General features: G+C 39.6%; 1 protein-coding gene across 1 annotated transcript; it reads left to right on the top strand.

Annotated features, from left to right (window-relative positions):
* Positions 1–265: 265 nt before the first annotated feature.
* On the top strand, positions 266–18,977 carry LOC129756731 (elongation factor 1-alpha-like). The gene is made up of 4 exons (XM_055753726.1): positions 266–485; positions 15,366–16,290; positions 16,379–16,584; positions 17,429–18,977. The coding sequence occupies exons 2-4, from the start codon at positions 15,468–15,470 to the stop codon at positions 17,786–17,788; spliced, it is 1,389 nt and encodes a 462-aa protein (XP_055609701.1). The 5' UTR covers positions 266–485; positions 15,366–15,467; the 3' UTR covers positions 17,789–18,977.
* The last annotated feature ends 1,335 nt before the right edge of the window (positions 18,978–20,312 follow it).

The raw sequence follows: 20,312 nt of genomic DNA, 5'->3' as shown, positions 1-20,312 counted from the left end.
GTGCCGGCCGATCGTTTGCCGTTTTATTCGCAGAAGATTGTGGGTGGTAGTGATTTTTTCCACAAATTTTCACGTGCACAGACTGTGAATATCCAACCCGGGGGGGAGGGCTTTTTCCCGACAAAGTTGCAAGTGAATCTGCCTGCTGGGGTCTGGTGGTTTGGTGGAAGTGGTGAAGTTCTGAAAGCAGTAAGAGAGCCACCCGGTGCTGGTGAACTGCACAGGGTACAGCATCGAATTCGTTGCCGTTCCAAAGCTTCGGGGTCGTTTCGCCATCATTCCAAGGGTCTTCTCGGCTCGAACGGACGTGCAAAGGCAGTTTCTCCAGGCTCGGTGAGCAAGGCTCCAAGTGTGAGTGTGAAAAAGTGTAGGCTAAACGGCAGCCATTTGTTAGGAGCCGGAACATTTTTTCCATCCTTGCGAATAATTCGGCTATCTAGTGATTAAAAACCGGCATTTTCTCGCCAAACAGGAAACGGAAAAACGTAAGTGTTTAGAAGAGGCGAATTTTCACTTTCCCTTCAAACCGGCTTATCTTTTCGGGATTTTCTCATCACTCATGCAGGCAAAAGTCGGCAAACCATGTGGATCGATGAGTCAAGTGAAAATGTGCTTTTCTAAATTTAAATCTTCGTCCCGTCTCGTTCGGCTTGTCGGTGAGCCAAAATAGCACTGTAGTTTGGCGTCTACGTGCGAAAAACTTAGAAAAGTAATGCTAAACGTTTGTTACCAGGGATGAGCAGATTCGAACATGTCTGCCATGTGGATTGATTGCAAATTGATTTTCCCTTTTTCTTCTCCCGGGCAGGTTGAAAATAGTATATACTCACGTTTCTGTTAGTTGTTAAAGGAAAAAAAAGCATTCCTTTGCATACTGATAGTTCTACTCAAGGCCAAAGCCTCTCTCACAAGATGGTGAAATTATCTTCACCGGATGTGATCTCTTCAGGCCGGCCATGTTGCAAAAGCGGATTTTTACATCTCCTCAAACATTGCTTCCAACAATGTTCAGATCCTTCAAGTCACGAGAGTGATATCGCAGTAGAATTCATTACATCAAAATCGAAGTAGAATTTCATCATAATCGATATCAATCGGGAAACGTGATGGGGACGCATGGTACGCCATGAGAAACCGGACCATTTGTTGGCTGTACCTCCCACATCTAATATGGTTCATCCCCCCTGGCAGTCACTACTGGGTGCTTCTACTGGCTGCAACCCAGATCGTCATCATCATCAATCCCCCTTCCTTCTCCCTGGTCACTGATGCATGCATGCGCTTCTGAGGTGATTTTATGATTTTTTTCCCTGGTGATAAATTCCCTGGGTACGAATAGGTAATCTGATAAATAACGAAAAAAAGGGTTACCGGTCGAGGTGCTGAAATGAAAAATCGATCCAACACGATGAATTGGAAGTTTTTTTGTATGTAGGTACCGTCGTTCAAATTTCCTTTAGATGTGTCACAGTGATACAAGATAATCCATTCAGGCTCAAGCAATCAAGCTCTAAACATTCTTGAGTGTCATCTCTGAGAATGATTCTGATTCAAACGAGAAAGTTGAATCCTAATTGTTCTGAAATCTTATTCTTAATTATTCTAATTTTTAACAGTCTATAAATTTCGATTTAATTTCAATTCTGATTCCGTCTTCTCCGTATTCTCTGAAAAAAAAAAACTCCACAACACTTATAGCATTCGAAGTAATCATGCACAATTTCATAAGATACGTTCTTTAGGTACAAAATGGGAAAATGGGTGTTATTGACGATTTATGCTTTTCCATTTCCCTGTATTCTTACCAAAAGTTTTTAAGGCATAATTTTTTTTTTCGAAAATTTGTAACGAGAAAAGGCGCTTTTCCTTTGTCGATGATCAGAAATGATTACTGAAATTAAAAACAGTTTACAAAGTAAAAGTTATGTTATTTATTACATAAAGTTCTTCAGATAAAATTCTTGGATTCTTAGATTTCTGATCAAATCAATTTTGAGATTAAATCATTTCCAGCCGCTGAAGAATATTCCTGTGATTGGTGAAGTTACTTTACATTTTGCTTGGTTTCTTTATCAAGAAGCATTTTTCTTAACATGCTGCCATCGATAATGCCTATTTGAAACGTATGGTACTCTGGTGATCTACATTTCTTTCGTTCCTGTTTTCCAGATGTTCTTGCGTTCTCTGTTAGGCCCAACCATTTTTTTTTTCTAATCATTTTAATGTGTTTATGTTAAAATCATTACAGACATGAACAAAGACTAAAAGTATAAGGACTGTATTCGAAAAAATGTAACACTTTCATTTGTGAATAACTTTTGAACAGATTGATGAAAATTGATAAAATGTTCAGTGACACCGTGACACTACTTAATAACATGTGAAAATTTTTATGGCGATCTGTTTAGTAGTTTTCGAGATAACGTCTAATGATTAATTTGACTGACCAACATTTTTAGACATGATCGTGAAAAATTTTGGAAAGTCAAATTGAGAGACCCCAAAACAGCTGGAAATCTACTATACGACCAAAAATTTTGTGGTTAATCGTTTTAAAAGTCCTATAGGATCTAACAGTGAGCTTGAGTTTTGAATAAAAGTAAGAATGATTTAAAGGGCGAACACGAAATTATTGCGACACCGAAAATGTCATGCCAATTTTTTGTATAATGTTTAGAATCAAACCAAAATTTCAGGGTAGTTTTATACATACATTTACTTCAAAAATAAAAAAAATAGTCGATGGAGCCTTCAGTGCAAAATTGAACGCATTTTCGCTCGATGTCCTCCATCAAAGTCCTTACAGTGTCATCCGGTACCAGTTTTTCAGTTTTTCCCATTTTTTTAACATGTTCTTCTCGTCTTTGAATGTCTTCTAGCTCTTCCAAAATTCCCGCTATATTATTGCCCAGTACTGTTCTTCCGGGCACAGTTCCGTACGGTTTGACAGGTCCATGTCCTTTGGAACAAAATGGACAGAATTGGCCTCATACCACTCCAGGATAAATCTGGCCAAAATAGCGGAGCTTCGTCGTGCTGCTGCAAGAACGGAAAAAGGCGCTTTGTCACGAAAGGCTCACTCCTCAGTCCGCAAGAGCAGATGGCCTTCCAAACGAGATATTTGGAGGCGAACTTCGACATTTTCTTCTTCTTAAATTTGTCGTCCACATCGAACTTGCTCTTGCCGGTCAAAAACTCTAACTGCTTATAATCGGCTTTTATATACGCTTCATCGTCCATCACACAGCACTCAGCAGCCATATTTTGTCAGCATCTTCTCGTAGTGCTTCCGTGTCCGAGTTTTAGCCGTCGATTGTTGCCGCTTATCGCGGTTTGGGGAGTTCTGTACCTTGTATGTATGTATGTAGTCCAGCATTCTTCTATGCATTCTGGACGTAGCTCTACGACATGCCGATCTTTTTAGCCAAATCACGGCTTGAGACGTTGGGATTTGCTTTAATCATCCGCTTCACCTTTCCTTCCGTCTTTTTGTTCTCCGGTCCCGGTTTTCTTCCATCTCCTTTGCCGCGGTCCAACGTCAACTGTTCCTGGAACCGCTTCAACACTATGGAGACGGTTGAATGGAGAATGTTCAACATTTTTCCCAACTGCCGGTGCGACAGGTCAGGAAATTTTAGGTGTTTGGAAAGAATTTGGTCTCTCGAATCGCGTTGGTTCACCTCCATTTTCGTTGAATCGACTTCGACACGACTTCGAGTTTGACAGTATGTAAACAATACACATCAATGAGAAAGTGTGCAAAATTTGGTTGATTTTTACCCAATGGTAAAAAAGTTATGCCCTGTTGAATGTGTCGCAATAATTTCTTGTTCGCCCTCTAAGTGTTCTAAAATCTTGTTCATGTACCTACTCGGTTTACTAGGCAATTTTAGTCTGGGGTAACACTCCCAGAACTGATAATGATAGCGAAACCGGATGAGGGTTTGGTTTTGAAAATTTTTATGAAGGTTTGGTACAGTTCATGTCATTATCTATGTTAACCCTTTATTGCATGACTTTTTTTTCGCGAAGGGGAAAAAATTTTGACTTATCAAATTGTCTTCATTCAATTCAAAAACATAATTTGAAACGATTTCATGAAAAATGATAATATTTTTTATATCTTTATAGTATGTTGTTTTAAAACAACATTGTGCACTCCATGGAGATTGATGGTTCCTTTCAAAAAATGCATTTAAAATAAAACAAATTGATTTTTTATTATTAAATTGAACATTTATTTGATGGTACTTATATTATGGATTATGATAACGAAAAAAACAGTTGTTGGTGGTTGTGTCGCAAAGTGATACTTGGCATTTCTCGCAAAATCTTTTTGTAAACCCTTTGCAATCGGCATATCTGCGTCTTGCTTGCTTGTTTTTCCAAATTGCCAATGAGAAGTTTGATCAAAATCTACGTTTTGAGGTGGACCAGATTGGAATGGATCACGACGTACTCGTTTGAGAGGTTGATCCTTCCGTGGGCGTCCTTTTTTTGGAGAGTTTTCACCGATCTTACACAAAACTTCTGCCAACTCAAACCTGAATTCCAGTAGCATGAGTATTTTGGTATTTTTTGGATCACGACACATAACTTTCTTGTAGACCAGCCAAGAATTGATGATTGCCATATCCAAAAAATGATAAAAAAGTCGAGTGGTCCATTTGCGACTCTTAAATGAAATTTCGTATCTACCAATCAAACTGTCGAGTAGGTCTACACCGCCCATGTGCGGATTGTACTCCTGAACTGCTTTAGGACAAGGAATGGAAACTCGAAAATGCTGTTTCTTATCAAATCAGCTTATAGTACCAACTGGCTCTGCTCCAACGTAAGAAGACAGCAAAGTGACCGGTTTGTTGTCCTTCCATCCAACAACACTGATATCGATTCCATCAATGTTACACGTTCTTTCTTCGAAATATCCTCTAGGAATCTCCTTTTACATCAATTTTTGCTTATCCATAAGCTGACAATTTAGTAAACGATTAGTGCGCACTGTACCTAATGAATAAATACCTTCTTTCGCAAGGTATGAAATCAGTGGGATAGACGTGTTGTAGTTATCGAAATACATTTTGTGGTTCATATCTCTTGGAACATTCCGACACAATCGCGTTTCCAGCTTCACCCAAATTTGGTTCTAAAAAGGGCGACGATTTTGACCCAGATCCAGTAAAAATTATTTGGTAAATATTGCTTCATATATGAGCTCATTTTCGTGGCACACATTTGCTCATCTACTGAAAGCTTCTGCTCGAAAGGTAAATGACCGAAACGTTCGTTAAAATGGTGAATCAATGGTCGAACTTTGGCTAGTCGATCGAATTGTGGATGATCTTTAGGTAAAATTTCATCATTATTCGTAAAATGGAGATTTGATCGAATGCGTTCAAAATCATTCAAACACATGGCTGACCTTATTGGTTCATATCCAAAAGACGCATTCCAATAAGAACGTACATTTGAGCAATTCATGACTGAACTATAAACGAGAATACCAACAAATTTATCTAATTCAGATGTGTGCATAGAAAATGTGTTGGCAATTTTTTTTTTGCATTGCATACAAATTGCTTTCATCAACAATTTTTTGTTTAATTTCGGGTCTAAAAAAATAGGAAAAAAACTCGTAGGGGGTTTTACATCCCAATAATTCAACGGGAATACTACCTTGAGGGCCAAATTTTAGATCACTTTGGTTGAGTATAAGATTTTTTTTTACAGCCACTCTACATCCAAAGGTTTCTTCCGACTTGACTTAGAGCTACCTGATGTCTTGTGTCCATCGATGACTTGTATGTCTATCTTGTCCTCTTCAGTATCATCATCCACAGAACAATAATTTGCGTCGTGACATGCCTGAAGTTGCTCATAGTCTGGTTCAGAGTCCGAATCATCGAATCAATCTTCCGAATCTGATAAGTTCTCTAAATATTTCTGCAGTTCTGTATCACGCATCCATTAAATAGAGAACAAGAAAAGCATATAGGACACATTTTAGACATTTGTCAATGAATCTCAATGGAATGCATAATGTTGTTTTAAAACAACATCATGATTTCTGCTTATAAAATCGACATAGGGAGTTTTTCGTTCAAATCATCTACCAAAACACTTTTTTGATATTAAAACAAACAATTTAATATATTTTTTGCAATTCTTACCTGGTGAATTGAACAAATACGTTGCACTTTACGAGCGGGAAAAAAATGTTTACTACGGAGCTCAATTTTTCGGCAAGTAAAGTGAAATTTCTCTGATGTAAACAACAAATAAGTGCTGCCAGTACCTCAGCTAAGCGTGTTTTAATCTCAGAAATAACTTTTAAGAATAAATGATATGAAAATTTTCAATATTTTCAGAGATATTTGAGTTTTTATTAGTGTTGTTTTAAAACAACACTATGCATTAAAGGGTTAAAGAACATGTAAATTCATTTACTTAACCTCTAAGAGTTATAAATTCTTCAAGGGAAATTTTACGATAAACAACTTCGTCGAAGACCGTAACTTCGTATCTACAGGGTGACAAAAAAGTCCGGTCACACTTTTTTGGGGTCGCCTGTAGCCTACACGTTGCATCTCTCTGGTGCCTTCTATATTTCAAATGAAAGGGCTAACCTTGCTGCCCAAAGTGGCAGAGTTTCGTTTCTGTGCAGTTAGTTTACATTGAGTTGTGAACCATGGCAGAGAGCATGGGGGGCAGAGGGCAGCTGTTTTCGCTGCTCGGTTTGGCGCGCAGATGCCGAGCTCTTTTTTCGGACGAGAAGCTGTTCGTTTTGGAGCAAACAGTCAATCGCCAAAATGATCGAGTTTGGAGTGTGAGCCTCCAGCAAGCTCCTGCGGACAAGCTGAACGTTTTCCGGTTCCAAAATAAGACGTCAGTCTTGCTTCCTGACAGATGGCGCAGCATCCCTCACCGCAAAGGTTGTTCAGGCGTGGTGTGAGAAAAACTTGACCGATTAAATTTCAAAGAATGAATGGCCTCCGTCGTCTCCGAATCTGAATCCACTGGATTGTTTCGTAAGGGGATACATGATGTCGAAGCTGAACGACTATAAAATAGCAAATTTGGAGCAATTCAAGCGAGTTATCACGAAAATCTGGGACGAGATGCCGATGGAGCAGGTGCGCGCCGCTTGCGACGACTTTCTGAGACGTCTGAAGCTGGTTCGATCAGATAAAGGTGGTGTAATTCCGAGGTATTGTCTGTGAAGTATCTTTATGAGTTAAGGCAGAAACACAATACAGCGTCGGTCGTCGCGTCACGTCAGCGGTCAACGTTGTCGATAAGTACTAAAACGCGGACGCGACGCACCCGACGATTTTTACATCACAATTCAGCGTCACGAGACATCTAAGATGTCTCTTGACGCTGAATTGTGATGCAAAAATCGTCGGGTGCGTCGCGTCCGCGTTTTAGTACTTATCGACAGCGTTGACCGCTGACGTGACGCGACGACCGACGCTGTATTGTGTTTCTGCCTTTACTGAATAAAGCAATGAAAGCCAGATTCAGATTTTCTTCTTATTCTTTGAGATATTGAGGTTTTCCTGTGTGACCGGACTTTTTTGTCACCCTGTAAAGTTATTAGGTGTTGAATAGGGGTATGTCTTTTGCCATTTAAAAACAATCAATTCTTCTGACATCACTGCTAGTGCGTAGCGAGGTATTGCTTGGAAAATATAATAGCGCCAGCACTAAATCAACCTTCCGACTTTCGAAAGATTTCCGACAAAGAAAAATGAAGTACCTACTAGATTGTCGGAAGTCTGTGTTTTGTTGACAGTTCACCAGCAACATTTCTAAAATTTTTATTTAAATTTACAATAGTCTAGTCATGCAATACCTTGCTAGGCACCAGCAGTGATGTCAAATTAATTTATTGTTTTTCAATACCGGAAGACATACCCCTATTCAACACCTAATAACTTTTTTGCCAAATAAGATACGAAGTTAAGGTCTTGGATAAAGCTGTTCAGCGGAAGATTTCCTTAAAGGATTTATAAATTGGCACAAAAATCTGTTATCAGGCTCAGTTCCAAAATTCCTTTAAATTCCTTGAAAAGAAAAGCTCAGTTCCACAAAAAAAAAAACAAAAATGATGTTGATTTTTCCGAACAAAATATTAAATTTTCCTATAAAACGAAAGTTCAAATTTAATCATATAAACGTTACTAAAAAACTCTGCAAAAAACATGGATTAGTTTTGAACCAAAACGAAGCTTTTAAGACCTCAGGGTTCGAGAAATTCAAGAATGACCCCAAATTGATTCAGTCTAATGACTAAGGTTGCCAGATTTTTTTCAGCACCTATCCGGGCCGGACAAATATATTTTATTTAAAAACCTGGCAAAGTACAAGCATTTGATTTCAAAATTGTCGACCAAAAATCCGGGCTATATCCGGGCAAATTTGATCAAAACCCAGGAATTACTCATATATATCAGAAACCGCTAGACCAAATTCTAAGAATTTTGTACCTTCGAGTTACCTAAAGTGTGTTGTTTTATTTTGTAGAATATACTTTCATTTTGAAATTTATTATATTTGAGTTATGCTTCTAAGTGAATCATACTAGCGGCAAGCGAAAAAACGAGACATATCGTATTTGGTCCGCAAGGTGTTAAGTTTCAAACTACCTACCAATTTCCTACCAATATTTTTTGGATAAAAAGGCTGTAAAACATCGTAATACAGTTAAATTTTCTTCCCTTTGTTGTGGTTTCTACTTAAGGTATAAGCTGTAGAACTCTCTAGCGGAAAAAATGTTGCAATGTGGGTAAAGGTACAACTTTGAAGAACCATTAACAGTATTCAAATTTGATTGTTTGATGATTCTGTATAAAATATGTTATCAAACAATGTAAAAATCTTAACACCCCTAAAACAAAAGCGCCAAATTACAAAAGCCTCATCGGAATTTATAATAATCATTCCAAGGTTACGTGACATTGAAAAGTCACGCATCATCCCATCTTTCCCCCTACTAAATTTGTTCTAGACATTTTTATTAACACCCCATTTTAACGCACCCAGACCTAACCCATCACCGTCCCATTTATTCTAGCTCAGGTCCCGGTCGACCTTTAGCATTCCGGCATGATGATTCCCCATCCTACAGAGAACCGTCTCCGATTCAACTGTCTGTGAGTGAATGAACTCACGCAACACCGAATGTGAAAAATCCCATAACTTTTTACAATTTCCCGGCGCTCTATCTATCCTTGCTCGAGGTTTTTCCTCTCCGTCTCTCACCAAACCCAATCGATTGTAGGTACACGTACGACTCCCACGCATTCGGGATTCGGTTTTTGTTATGGACGAGCACCAGGTGGGACGCATGCGCATCCACCCACCAAACTTCCGGCCACCCGGCACCCGGATGCCCACCACACCGGCCGCATTGAGTGGGTCAGTGCTCCTCCAGCCTGGTGCCGGACTTTTTTTTCGGGTTCAGCTCCCTTTGACTCTAGCTAGTGGAAGCTAGACGCTGCTACCAATTTTTAGCTGCAGCCGGAGTCAAATTTGGGTGGCCGTTCCGAGGAAAGTTGCATGTCATTCTGTCGCGCTTTTCGCGAATCGGTGACAGTTTTAGGCCATTTCCGGTTCTTGGAGGGAACCGTTCAATGTTTGAGCATTTTTTCTTCAGTCAGTTAAATTTATGGTCCTTAAAAGACTTTAAATAGAGCATCTGGCAATGTCAAAAAGAATGTGCATCTAAATTCAGTTACATGTTTCTTCAATCTTTATGGAATTATGTGTTCAACAACCTGGCAAATATTCCCGCTCATCACCATGGAAACAAATTAAGTAATTTTTAAGTCAATGATTTTGCCATAACAGTAAGTATGACGATAAGAAATTTCTTACAACAAAAAATCGTCTGGCGAAAAATGACAAAGCTTAACTGAAAATTCAAAAGCTAGTAAGCAATTAACTAAACCACATTCCAGTGAAGTTTCTTTAACAGCTCCTATATGGAAAAATTGACGAATGATTGATGTCTCGAACCTTCTACCATGCGTCCTTTCTTAAATTTAAGCTGGCGTCTATGTATTTTGAGTGCAACATTCGGGCACGCGTAGCCTATTTTGATAAGCAGGGGGAATCGGTCCCTTGGGGGTTCCATGTCTGTCTAGTCTTGTACCATTTTTTCTAGTTCCGATTATGGTGTGCGGTTTACAGGTGCCGAAGCTATTCGAGATATTCATTCTACAGGTCAACGGAGGGCAGTGGGCGATCGAGATTTTTCTATCAAATTTCTATTACCCAGATAGTAGCCGCCGTTCAATTATGAATGGAAGAAAGCTGCGGCGAAAGGTCGTTATATAATTTTTAATTATCAAGTGCTTACGTTTCCTGAACAGGTGCTTGGGGATTGTAATTTTTTACAATGCAGTTTAGTTTTTATTTATGAAAATATGATAATTTGTATCGTTTGAAAAACATCCTACTTTCCTAAACATCTCCCTTCTTTAACATACAAGTTTATTTGTTTATAAGAAAAATATACCATGTTTTGCAGCCTTAAGCCTTTCTTTTTAAATAAATTTTATATACTGTTGGCATTACTTATGAAAACTCATTTAACGCTGTATAATGTGGTATAATTTTCAATCTTCGAAATGCTTATATCGTCAAAGACAGGGAATAACTACAGGGAATATATACACTGGCGCAACGTGAACACAACGTGCACAGTTTTTTTTTCAAATAAAGGCGGAACTTGATAGTATATTGACCCAAATGATCGAATTGGGGCCGCTGTTTTGCGTCTGCTGGCTTATTTGTGTTTATGAACAAACACGATCACGAGCTGTTTACGTGCGAACATGGAAGACGGTTTTGATTTTGTTGTACCTGAGCCAGGGGTCGGAATCGTTTTGGCAATTTGGAACTTTTCAAATTATTCAAAACCTCAAAACAAAAGATGATTTGTTGTAAAAAGATTCCTTCCACTTTTAAGGCCCCCATACAAAATCAAAGAGAAATACCACAAAACTCGGACAATTGTTTATGAAATATGTTTCCCATACAAAATGTATATAGGGGTCCAGCGCCGGTTGTCCGACGCATAGTGCTGGGATAAAAGATCTCCACTGCTTGCGATCCGAAGCCAGCGTCTTCAATTGGCCAAGGTTCAACTGTGTGGATTTTAGAAAGCGTGCGGCTAGAATACGCCGCCACGAGCTTCTGGGTCTGCCTCTTCTTCGATGCTCATCTGGATTCCAGTCAAGCGCATTTCTGAAAATCTCGTTTTCATCTCTTCGCAGCGTGTGCCCAATCCTGCTGTCCTCTCGAGCTGTCCTCTCGATTAGCTTGATCAATAATTCAGGCTGTCCTCTCAACTCGCCTTTCTATTTCAAGCTGTTCTCTCGATTAGCTTGATTTCTCATCAATAACTTAGGCTGTCCTCTCAACTAGCCTTTCGATTTCAAGCTGTCCTCTCAACTTGCTTGTTTTTTCATCAATTACTTTGGCTGTCCTCTCATCTCGTTTTTCGATGTCAAGTTGCCCTCTCAACTCGCTTGATTTCTCATCAATAACTCAGGCTGTCCTTTTAACTCGCCTTTCGATTTCAAGCTGTCCTCTCGACTAGCTTGACTCAGGCTGTCCCCTCAAGTCGCCTTTAAATTTTATCCTGTCGTCTCAACTCGCATAATTGTTTTCAAAACGTTCAGGCTGACCTCTCAACTCGCTCAAGTGAGATTGTGAACATGTTCAAGCTGCCCTTACGACTCACTCGATATTTCATTTTTATTCTTATTTACAAAAAAAAAACTTGTTATTTATCACTAATAGCACTAATTTAATTTTTTTTTTCACTTCAACCCAAATAGCTTTCAAAAATCATCACACTGCATTACTTTTTATGCTTCAACTACTTTTTGCGTAATGAGTATTTGAATGACTCATTTTGCGTAATGGTGCTTGCATTTTTAATAAAGTGCTTGATTTCTAAGCAACTTTGATGATAATTTACTTAACGTGAACCGTTTGTTTTCCTTTTTCGGTTCGATTTTTCTTTATAATTTCTCGTTTAATTAAGCTTACGAGAACTTACCTGTCACGGTCGCCAAATGTGCCGACCTGTCCGGAGCTCTGAAGCTCGGAAGCAACACCGGTGAAATGCCGGATCATGAACTACCAGGAGAACACACACACTAATCGACTCGCTCACTTGATCGCCGTCACACACTAATCGACTCGCTCACTTGATCGCCGTCTGACTGAATGACTTCCCGCACGGTAATGACCAATAACGCGATGTTGGTTTAATCCGTTCACACACCAATAGCGTTGAACTGTTGAGATCTCATGATTCGAGTAAAGACTGTATTTTGGGTGTAGTAATGAATGCTTCTTTATTTTAGATCCAACAAAAACTAAAAATGTTTTATTTATGAGAAATTTTACGAAAAGTTGCTTTTTTTAACTCTATGGCGAATTCAAGTTAAAAATATTTTTCCATCCGCGAAAGCGATTATTACATTAAACATACTCTGATGAACATTCTTAAATTTTTTGCAGAATTTTAAAATAAGAAGTCTTTTAAAAACAAATCTAATATTTTTAAAATTTTCCATACATTTCCGTGGAATTTCTAAAACTATTTTTTGGTTGGCCTAAAGCTTATTTCTTTTAGAAATGGGACACTTTCATTTGCTAATAGCTCGTTTATTAGTAATCGTACATTCAACAGCATTTTGCTGCCTGTGAAAAGTACTATCTGACCTATTTTTTTCAAAATTTTAAATTTACGCGTTTTTTATATATTTACGATGCAAGAGAAAATGAAAAAAAAATAATTTGCACAGTTTCCCTCAAAATCCATCTTTATCAAATTGATAGCTGACAAAACCGTTGATTATTCAAAGAATTATTGTGTATGAGTGGTTGAAAAGTATGTAAACACTGTCAAAAATGTCCACGAAGATCAAATCAAGTATTGGAGTGAAGCACATGATCGGTAGCTACGGTGTAGGGTCATCTGGGAAGTCAAGTCTCATATCAGCTTTTTTAATCTGGAATAAGCGAAAAACTAAGGGTGGATCACTGAAACGTCCAAAAAATTCTCCGATAAGCTGAAAGTGTTGCCTAGTAATGATTCATTCAAACCCAACCTCAAACAACAATTTTTTGCTAGTTCCAGAGCTCGTAAGCTGTATAGCCGATACCGAGGCTATGAGACAGATGATTCTAGACGAAACACAAAATTTATGAAAAACCCTATTCCTAACAATTCCAGCTTTTGAACCCTATACCATGTCTGCTCGTGGCACGGTCCCGAGCATTTCAAAAAATGTATTTGCTAGTTGTTTTGTATAAAATAAATTGATTTGACAAAATTCTGCTCCTGTGGAAAAAAACCACAATTTTCAAAACGAAAATTTTGGTTTTCGCTGTTTTTTTAAATCCTAAAAAGAGTAATCTTGTATGTACACTTCGCAACTTCCGATCTATACTAACCGATTATACTTCAAGTTCGATCTTAAGATGGTTTCACTTCGTTATTGTCAGATTTTGCCAGCAGAATTTGCATTAAAAACGCTTTAAAGCGGCTCAAAAATAATCAAGTTTTGTTAATTTCGAAACAGATGTATCCACTAAATTGCCCTCAGTTTCTATTAAAAGAGAAGTATTGAACCGAAAAGTTGCATAAATTGAAGGAGGTGAATGTAGCAATCTAAAATTTAGATTAGATGAAGTATAAGTTGGAAAAACTGATCAATATCATGAATGAAAAAAGTTTGCGCCGGCCGATGGGAGGTACCAAGAATATAGTAGATTTTTTTCTTACAAAAAACGATAAATATTTTTTTCAAATTTTTTTCATGAATTATCATAAGATTACCTTCATTTCCTTGATAGAAAGTATGTATTTAGATCAAACGAATAGTTTTCGAGATACACGCATTGGTAACTGTCCCATTTCTAAAAGAACTAAGCTTTAGTAAAACATTTGCAAGCAACTTAAGTATACCTACAGAATCTAACTACCCTGTGTTCATATAAACTGTTCATCATTTTTGCAATATTTTTCGATTATGGATCGGATTGAAACCAAATTTTGTAAACTCGGATAAACTGGAACTTTTATTTTACGTTTTTTTTATTAGATTAGTACCTGAGTTAATAAACTGTTAAAGCAATCAAGTTTTGAGGCTTGATCGCATTTCAACACGATACCTTTTCCATTTTTTCCTTCCCTGATCTACTTAATTGTGTTACCGTCAGTGAAATAATCCAATTCACACTCTTTTACTTCCAAACACTTTTAAAGGGTGTTAATTTGGGAGAATAAAGTGATATATTCTTTATAAATTAACCTATGAATAAAAAATTACTAGGTATCTATTAATGTAACAAATGTCCAAGGTCTGTCTCATCTATTATTTCAAAAGGAGATCTGAGAATTGCATTAATGATTTTTTATGCCAATTTCAAACACTCCCTTTTTACGTTGCAGAAGTCAGACCAAGATTAAAATGAACTTCTTAAAAAAGCGAGTAACTTGATCCGGTTACTGATTAGATCGTCACGAGATTCTTAGTCGAATAAAAGCCAGACTGTAAACCTTAGTTAAAAGTAAGGTTGGCAGTGAACGTTTAATGTTAAAAATTTGCAGAATTACGATTTAATAATATCCCTTCAACTCAGTGCTCGGGGGTGACGTACCCCTCAACCTAACGGGCGGCGCTAAAATTCGAACCCGGGCGTGATCTTCGATAAAATTTGCGCTTTTTCCGTTCATTGTCCTTCTGATTTCTTGCGCTCCATTTGTAAACTACACCTACCTCCATCGCTGACTCTCTAATGAGCCCGGTCAACTTACTGACTGACTGCCAATATATGTATTTAGTAGGTATGCAGCACATTGGCCGAAATCTGGAAAACGGAACGCAGCTTCCACCATGCAATTTGTGGAAAATAAAAAATAAGCAATTATCATACTACGCGACTAAACGGTCGTTAGTGGTGCACGCGCTATCGGGACGTAATCACGACGTCTTCTGGAATATGAAACTCCCGTTCAATTCGAAAATCGGCTTCAGTTCTTTGGGAGATTCCGGTTGGGACGGACCGTTTCCGGGTTATTGTGTTATTTCTCTTTGGAAAGATTCCTGTACAAGAGTGGAATTTTGAAAATGAAATTGTTCCACGTTGTCCTGATGTCTTACATTTGCTGGATTCTTATGGTACACTCCAAGCAGATCACTGCCAGGTTCAAGCACATAAAATGTGAACGAGAAGAAAAGGTTGGATATTCAGTTAGTTTGTGAAGGTTTTCAGGAGGTTTAGCCTGAGCTGAGAGTCGACCTAATTGGAGTTTTATCCTTTCGGCATCGTTACAGATTTTCGGTAAATCCTACGAGTGATCGTGTGAAGTGGCGTCTTAGCCGACCCAGATCTCAGTTCGTTTTTTTGAGTAAGCAGTAGCAGCAGCGGTATTCAGGATGGGTAAGGAGAAGACTCATATTAATATCGTCGTCATCGGACACGTCGATTCCGGTAAGTCGACCACCACCGGTCATCTGATCTACAAGTGCGGTGGTATCGATAAGCGTACCATCGAGAAATTCGAGAAGGAAGCCCAGGAAATGGGCAAGGGTTCCTTCAAGTATGCCTGGGTTTTGGACAAACTGAAGGCTGAACGTGAGCGTGGTATCACCATCGATATTGCCCTGTGGAAGTTCGAAACCGCCAAGTACTATGTGACCATCATTGATGCCCCTGGACATCGTGATTTCATCAAGAACATGATCACCGGAACGTCGCAGGCTGATTGTGCCGTGTTGATTGTTGCTGCCGGTACCGGTGAGTTCGAAGCCGGTATCTCCAAGAACGGCCAAACTCGCGAACACGCCCTGTTGGCCTTCACTCTCGGAGTCAAGCAGCTGATCGTTGGTGTTAACAAGATGGACTCCACCGAGCCTCCATACCATGAGGCCCGTTACGAGGAAATCAAGAAGGAGGTGTCCTCCTACATCAAGAAAATCGGTTACAACCCGGCTTCCGTTGCTTTCGTCCCGATTTCCGGCTGGCACGGTGACAATATGCTGGAACCATCGGACAAGATGCCATGGTTCAAGGGATGGGTTATCGAACGCAAGGAAGGCAAGGTTGAGGGTAAGTGTCTGATCGAAGCCCTGGACAACATTTTGCCGCCTTCCCGTCCCACCGACAAGGCTCTGCGTCTCCCGCTGCAGGATGTCTACAAAATCGGCGGTATCGGAACGGTACCAGTCGGTCGTGTTGAAACCGGTATCCTGAAGCCAGGTCAGTTGAGAGTTATCAAGCAAAACTCCTAATTACAGAAAATAATTTCTCTACCTTTTTCTACTCTTTTCATCCACCTGAAAACCAGGTATGGTGGTCGTATTCGCCCCGGTCAACATCACCACTGAGGTAAAGTCGGTCGAGATGCACCACGAAGCGCTGCCGGAGGCTCTGCCCGGTGACAACGTCGGCTTCAACGTCAAGAACGTCTCCGTCAAGGAGTTGCGTCGTGGCTACGTTGCTGGCGACTCTAAGTCTAGCCCGCCCAAGGGTGCCGCCGACTTCACCGCTCAGGTAAGTTTTGCCATTTCTAACATACTCTTGGCGCTTAACATCCCTTTGACATACTTTCGACAAGATTCCTTAGGTGTTGAGGGGTTATCTCTTCCCAAGCTTTTTTCCTACCGCCGATCGTTGCCTAGAGGACAGCGTAGCTTTCCTAAGCAAGTTTGAACATTTGTAAGATCCACTGCGATCCTATATGTGTGTGTTCGTTATTGAACACTCAAAATAGGGCTGACATTTGATTATTGGTAACGTACGTGTTGTCTACTTTGTAGACCGAAATTACCCACGAATTTTCGATAGGTTCAGGTCAAGGCTTTGAAGTATCCATTCCATTGGTTTGATCTGAGCCGAAGTATTTTCTTTGCTAAATGCTTAGGGTCATTTCTTCCTCCAGCCAAATTCTCAGCATGGATTCTTCCAGGTTCTCACACAGACTGTCAATATAATCATCGACAGTCATTGTACCGGAATGGAGTTAATTTTCTCATTCCATCTAACGAGTACACCCTCCCCGGTCGTTTCACACGCTTCCCAGGCTTCATTGCTTCCAAATGGACCAAAATCATGTTTTTCAGCAATATTTCGCTGAGATTGCCCTCGCTGAAAGTCTCGCTCAGTTAATCTTCAGATCTGTGTTAAAATTTTCCTGCCACCCGTATTATATAGATTTCTTAGCTCCAAAAAAAACGTGTCATCAATACACGAAAAGTTCATTGGATCTGAACAGTTACGAAAATAATTTTTGTGATCAACTGTCAACACCGAGGTATCCATCGATGTAATTACATCACTCACCCTCTTCCCTCAAAGTCAAAAGAAAGTATAAAAACCATCCCTCGCCCTTTCCCAGGTCATTGTCCTCAACCACCCTGGCCAGATTGCCAACGGATACACCCCGGTGTTGGATTGCCACACCGCCCACATTGCTTGCAAGTTCGCTGAAATCAAGGAGAAGTGCGATCGTCGTTCTGGCAAGGTCACTGAGGAGAATCCGAAATCCATCAAATCGGGCGATGCCGCCATCGTCAATCTGGTGCCAAGCAAGCCGCTGTGCGTCGAATCGTTCCAGGAGTTCCCGCCGTTGGGACGTTTCGCCGTTCGTGACATGCGTCAAACCGTCGCTGTCGGTGTCATTAAATCTGTCAACTTCAAGGAGGCGACAGGTGGTAAAGTAACCAAAGCCGCCGAGAAGGCCCAGAAGAAGAAATAACTAGAGACACCGGAACACCCGAGTATCATAGCGGCCGTCACAGAGCAGTCGCTAGCAGCTAGTAGCAGCAGAAGCAGCAGCAACCATAACAACCCAGATAAAATGAACACTACTTTTACTACTAATAAACGCAACCAATACTCTACATTATTATTATTGAATAATGATGATCTTACGATGCGGACTTTTGTTGAAAGCGCAATCCTAGCGATTGACTTCAATAGAAATCATCCATTATTATTAAATAATAATTTAAGAAATAATATTAATCGTAAACTACAATTTAATAATAATCGTAATAATTTAAACAAAACCACACAAGATAAACCGCAAGCCGGCTGGTATGCACATGATTTTATTGGAAGCATTGCTAAGAAAATCACTGCAAAAACAACAACAGCAACAAACATACAACCATCTTTAGTTCAAATGATTTTCCTCTACCGGCAACATCTTTCATCGATCCTTCACTCGATCAACCACAAAACCAATGTGGCCAATGGCAACAGCAGTAACAATAGCAGTAGCAGCAGCAGCAGCAACAAGAACGGTTCTTACTCATACCCATCGTCATCTACATCATCTGCTAAGAAGACTAATTTATTTTACCACCATAGAAATGCATTTCGAAGGAAAGAAAAGACCTCTGAGCAGAACACGAAACCAACAAAGATCGCCAACATTTCCACCATCTTTGAAGCCATCGGTGTTGTCGAGTGTATCGTTCTACTTCTCCACGTTCAGCAGCTTTTAACCGCGATATGCTCATCCGCCATCATCGTTACTGTTAGATTAGCTATTTCTAACAATTTTTCAACCAACCTGTCATGATACGGTCGCCTAAGTTTAGTACCAACCAATGAATGATACCAAAGGATTTATAGGTTTTACAAGATCTTTGTTAATTTATGTAACCACAGATAACTAAGTTCGTTGTAATGAAACCCAACCGAGAAACGAAAGTAACCCTCAAAGAGAAGAGAAAATAAAGAACCCTCGCACACACAAGCGAAACAACTGATTGGCTAAATTTGTCAAAGAAGAAAAAACTATTTGTGATATTAAATCTGCTGTGTTTGTTTTTCTGTTAGAACTACTTTTTCGTACTGGAAAATCTAATTTTCAAAACAAAACCATAAAAGACACGTGACAAAACATTTAAAAGCAAAACACCTGAAGATGAGAAAGATGTGCGCTGCTCGACGACAGAGGCTCTTTACAACAAAACGCAAGATCCACCCATATACTTCCTTCAAACAGGCGAAGACACAAATACAACGGAAAGAACGCATAACAAAAAAATCATCTCATTTACGCACATTACATTCGCATCAATGGAAACAATAGAAGAGAATCACGAGAAATAAAGCAAATGCGCATTAAAACCTACTACCTATTGTTTTATGTTCTGTCTGCAGGATATCATTGATGTTAGAGAAGCCGAAGGAAGTTTTTTAGTGTGTACTTGTAGTGTGTTTGCTTAGCTGTACCATTGTTCCAACTGATAGGTAGGCAGCTCTGCTAGTGGTTTGCTTACTTCATATTGTAATTGCACCAGGGAAACATTTGTACCGTTCATTCAAAAAACAAAACAACAACAACCATGCAGACAGATAGTTATTGACTGTACTACCAAATAAATGTGACAAATTTGTTTGCAATGCATTACATCTGTACTTTCAATGTTACAACATCTCTAATACCGCAACCACAACAACACACACAAATATAAAGAGCGGAAAGAATGCCAATAAAATTCAAGAAAAGGCTTGAAGCAATTCGGGGGTTTTGCATGTAGTCTAGACAATCCGAAAGCCACACCAACTGATTTGTGATCACTATGATGTCGCTTTACGGTTTTATTCCACTTCCTTTATCATGATTGTCTGCCATCTGGAGCCCAGTGGTGGTTACGATTTCGGTCCACTCTAGATTGCCGCTCAATTTGATTTAATTTAATTTATTTTATTAGAGAGGCTTGCTTGGTAGATTCGCCTCTATTGCCGCTCAAATGAGCATCGATACATATATACTCGAAACGCCAGTTGTGCTAGCGATTGATAACATCTTTGAGGTTGATGTTGATCTTCTTCTCTTTCTTTCTATTGGCGAGAATGTTGAGCTTGACTCTTGCCAGGCCATACATAACACCAGATTTGCACAGATTTGCTGCATCGTGTATGGCACTGCTTGAATGGGCGCGCAGTCGGTTTGAGTAAAATCGGTCGGGATCGAAATTTGTGCAGACAACCCTCTGTTTTATTTTTATTAGTTGCTAACCCAGCTGGTAAATTCATTTCACGAATTGCATTCCAAGGCAAGGCGGGTAAAGCTTCAGGTGTGTTCTTATACTAATGCACGGAATCGTCCATCTTGTGACAGGCAATCGTAATCGTAGGCATGGTAGGCGAACAATTCGCTGTCAAAAAGCGCTCCGTCTCCACCCCCCACCAATGAGAAACTTATGGTACCCCTTGCCTACTTTTCCTCAATATGCACCCACCCTACTGGAGGCACTCTGTTC

Source organism: Uranotaenia lowii, chromosome 3 (genome assembly GCF_029784155.1).
Source record: "Uranotaenia lowii strain MFRU-FL chromosome 3, ASM2978415v1, whole genome shotgun sequence".
NCBI classification, from domain to species: Eukaryota; Metazoa; Arthropoda; class Insecta; order Diptera; family Culicidae; genus Uranotaenia; species Uranotaenia lowii.
The sequence above is the reverse complement of the archived record's forward strand: the minus strand, read 5'-3'. Positions and strand labels throughout refer to the sequence as shown.

Coding starts and splice junctions, on each gene's coding strand:
- LOC129756731 (XM_055753726.1), top strand. CDS start 15,468: ATGGGTAAGGAGAAGACTCATATTAATATCGTCGTCATCGGACACGTC. Junction 16,291..16,378: donor AACCGGTATCCTGAAGCCAG/GTCAGTTGAGAG, acceptor CCTGAAAACCAG/GTATGGTGGTCGTATTCGCC. Junction 16,585..17,428: donor CCGCCGACTTCACCGCTCAG/GTAAGTTTTGCC, acceptor GCCCTTTCCCAG/GTCATTGTCCTCAACCACCC.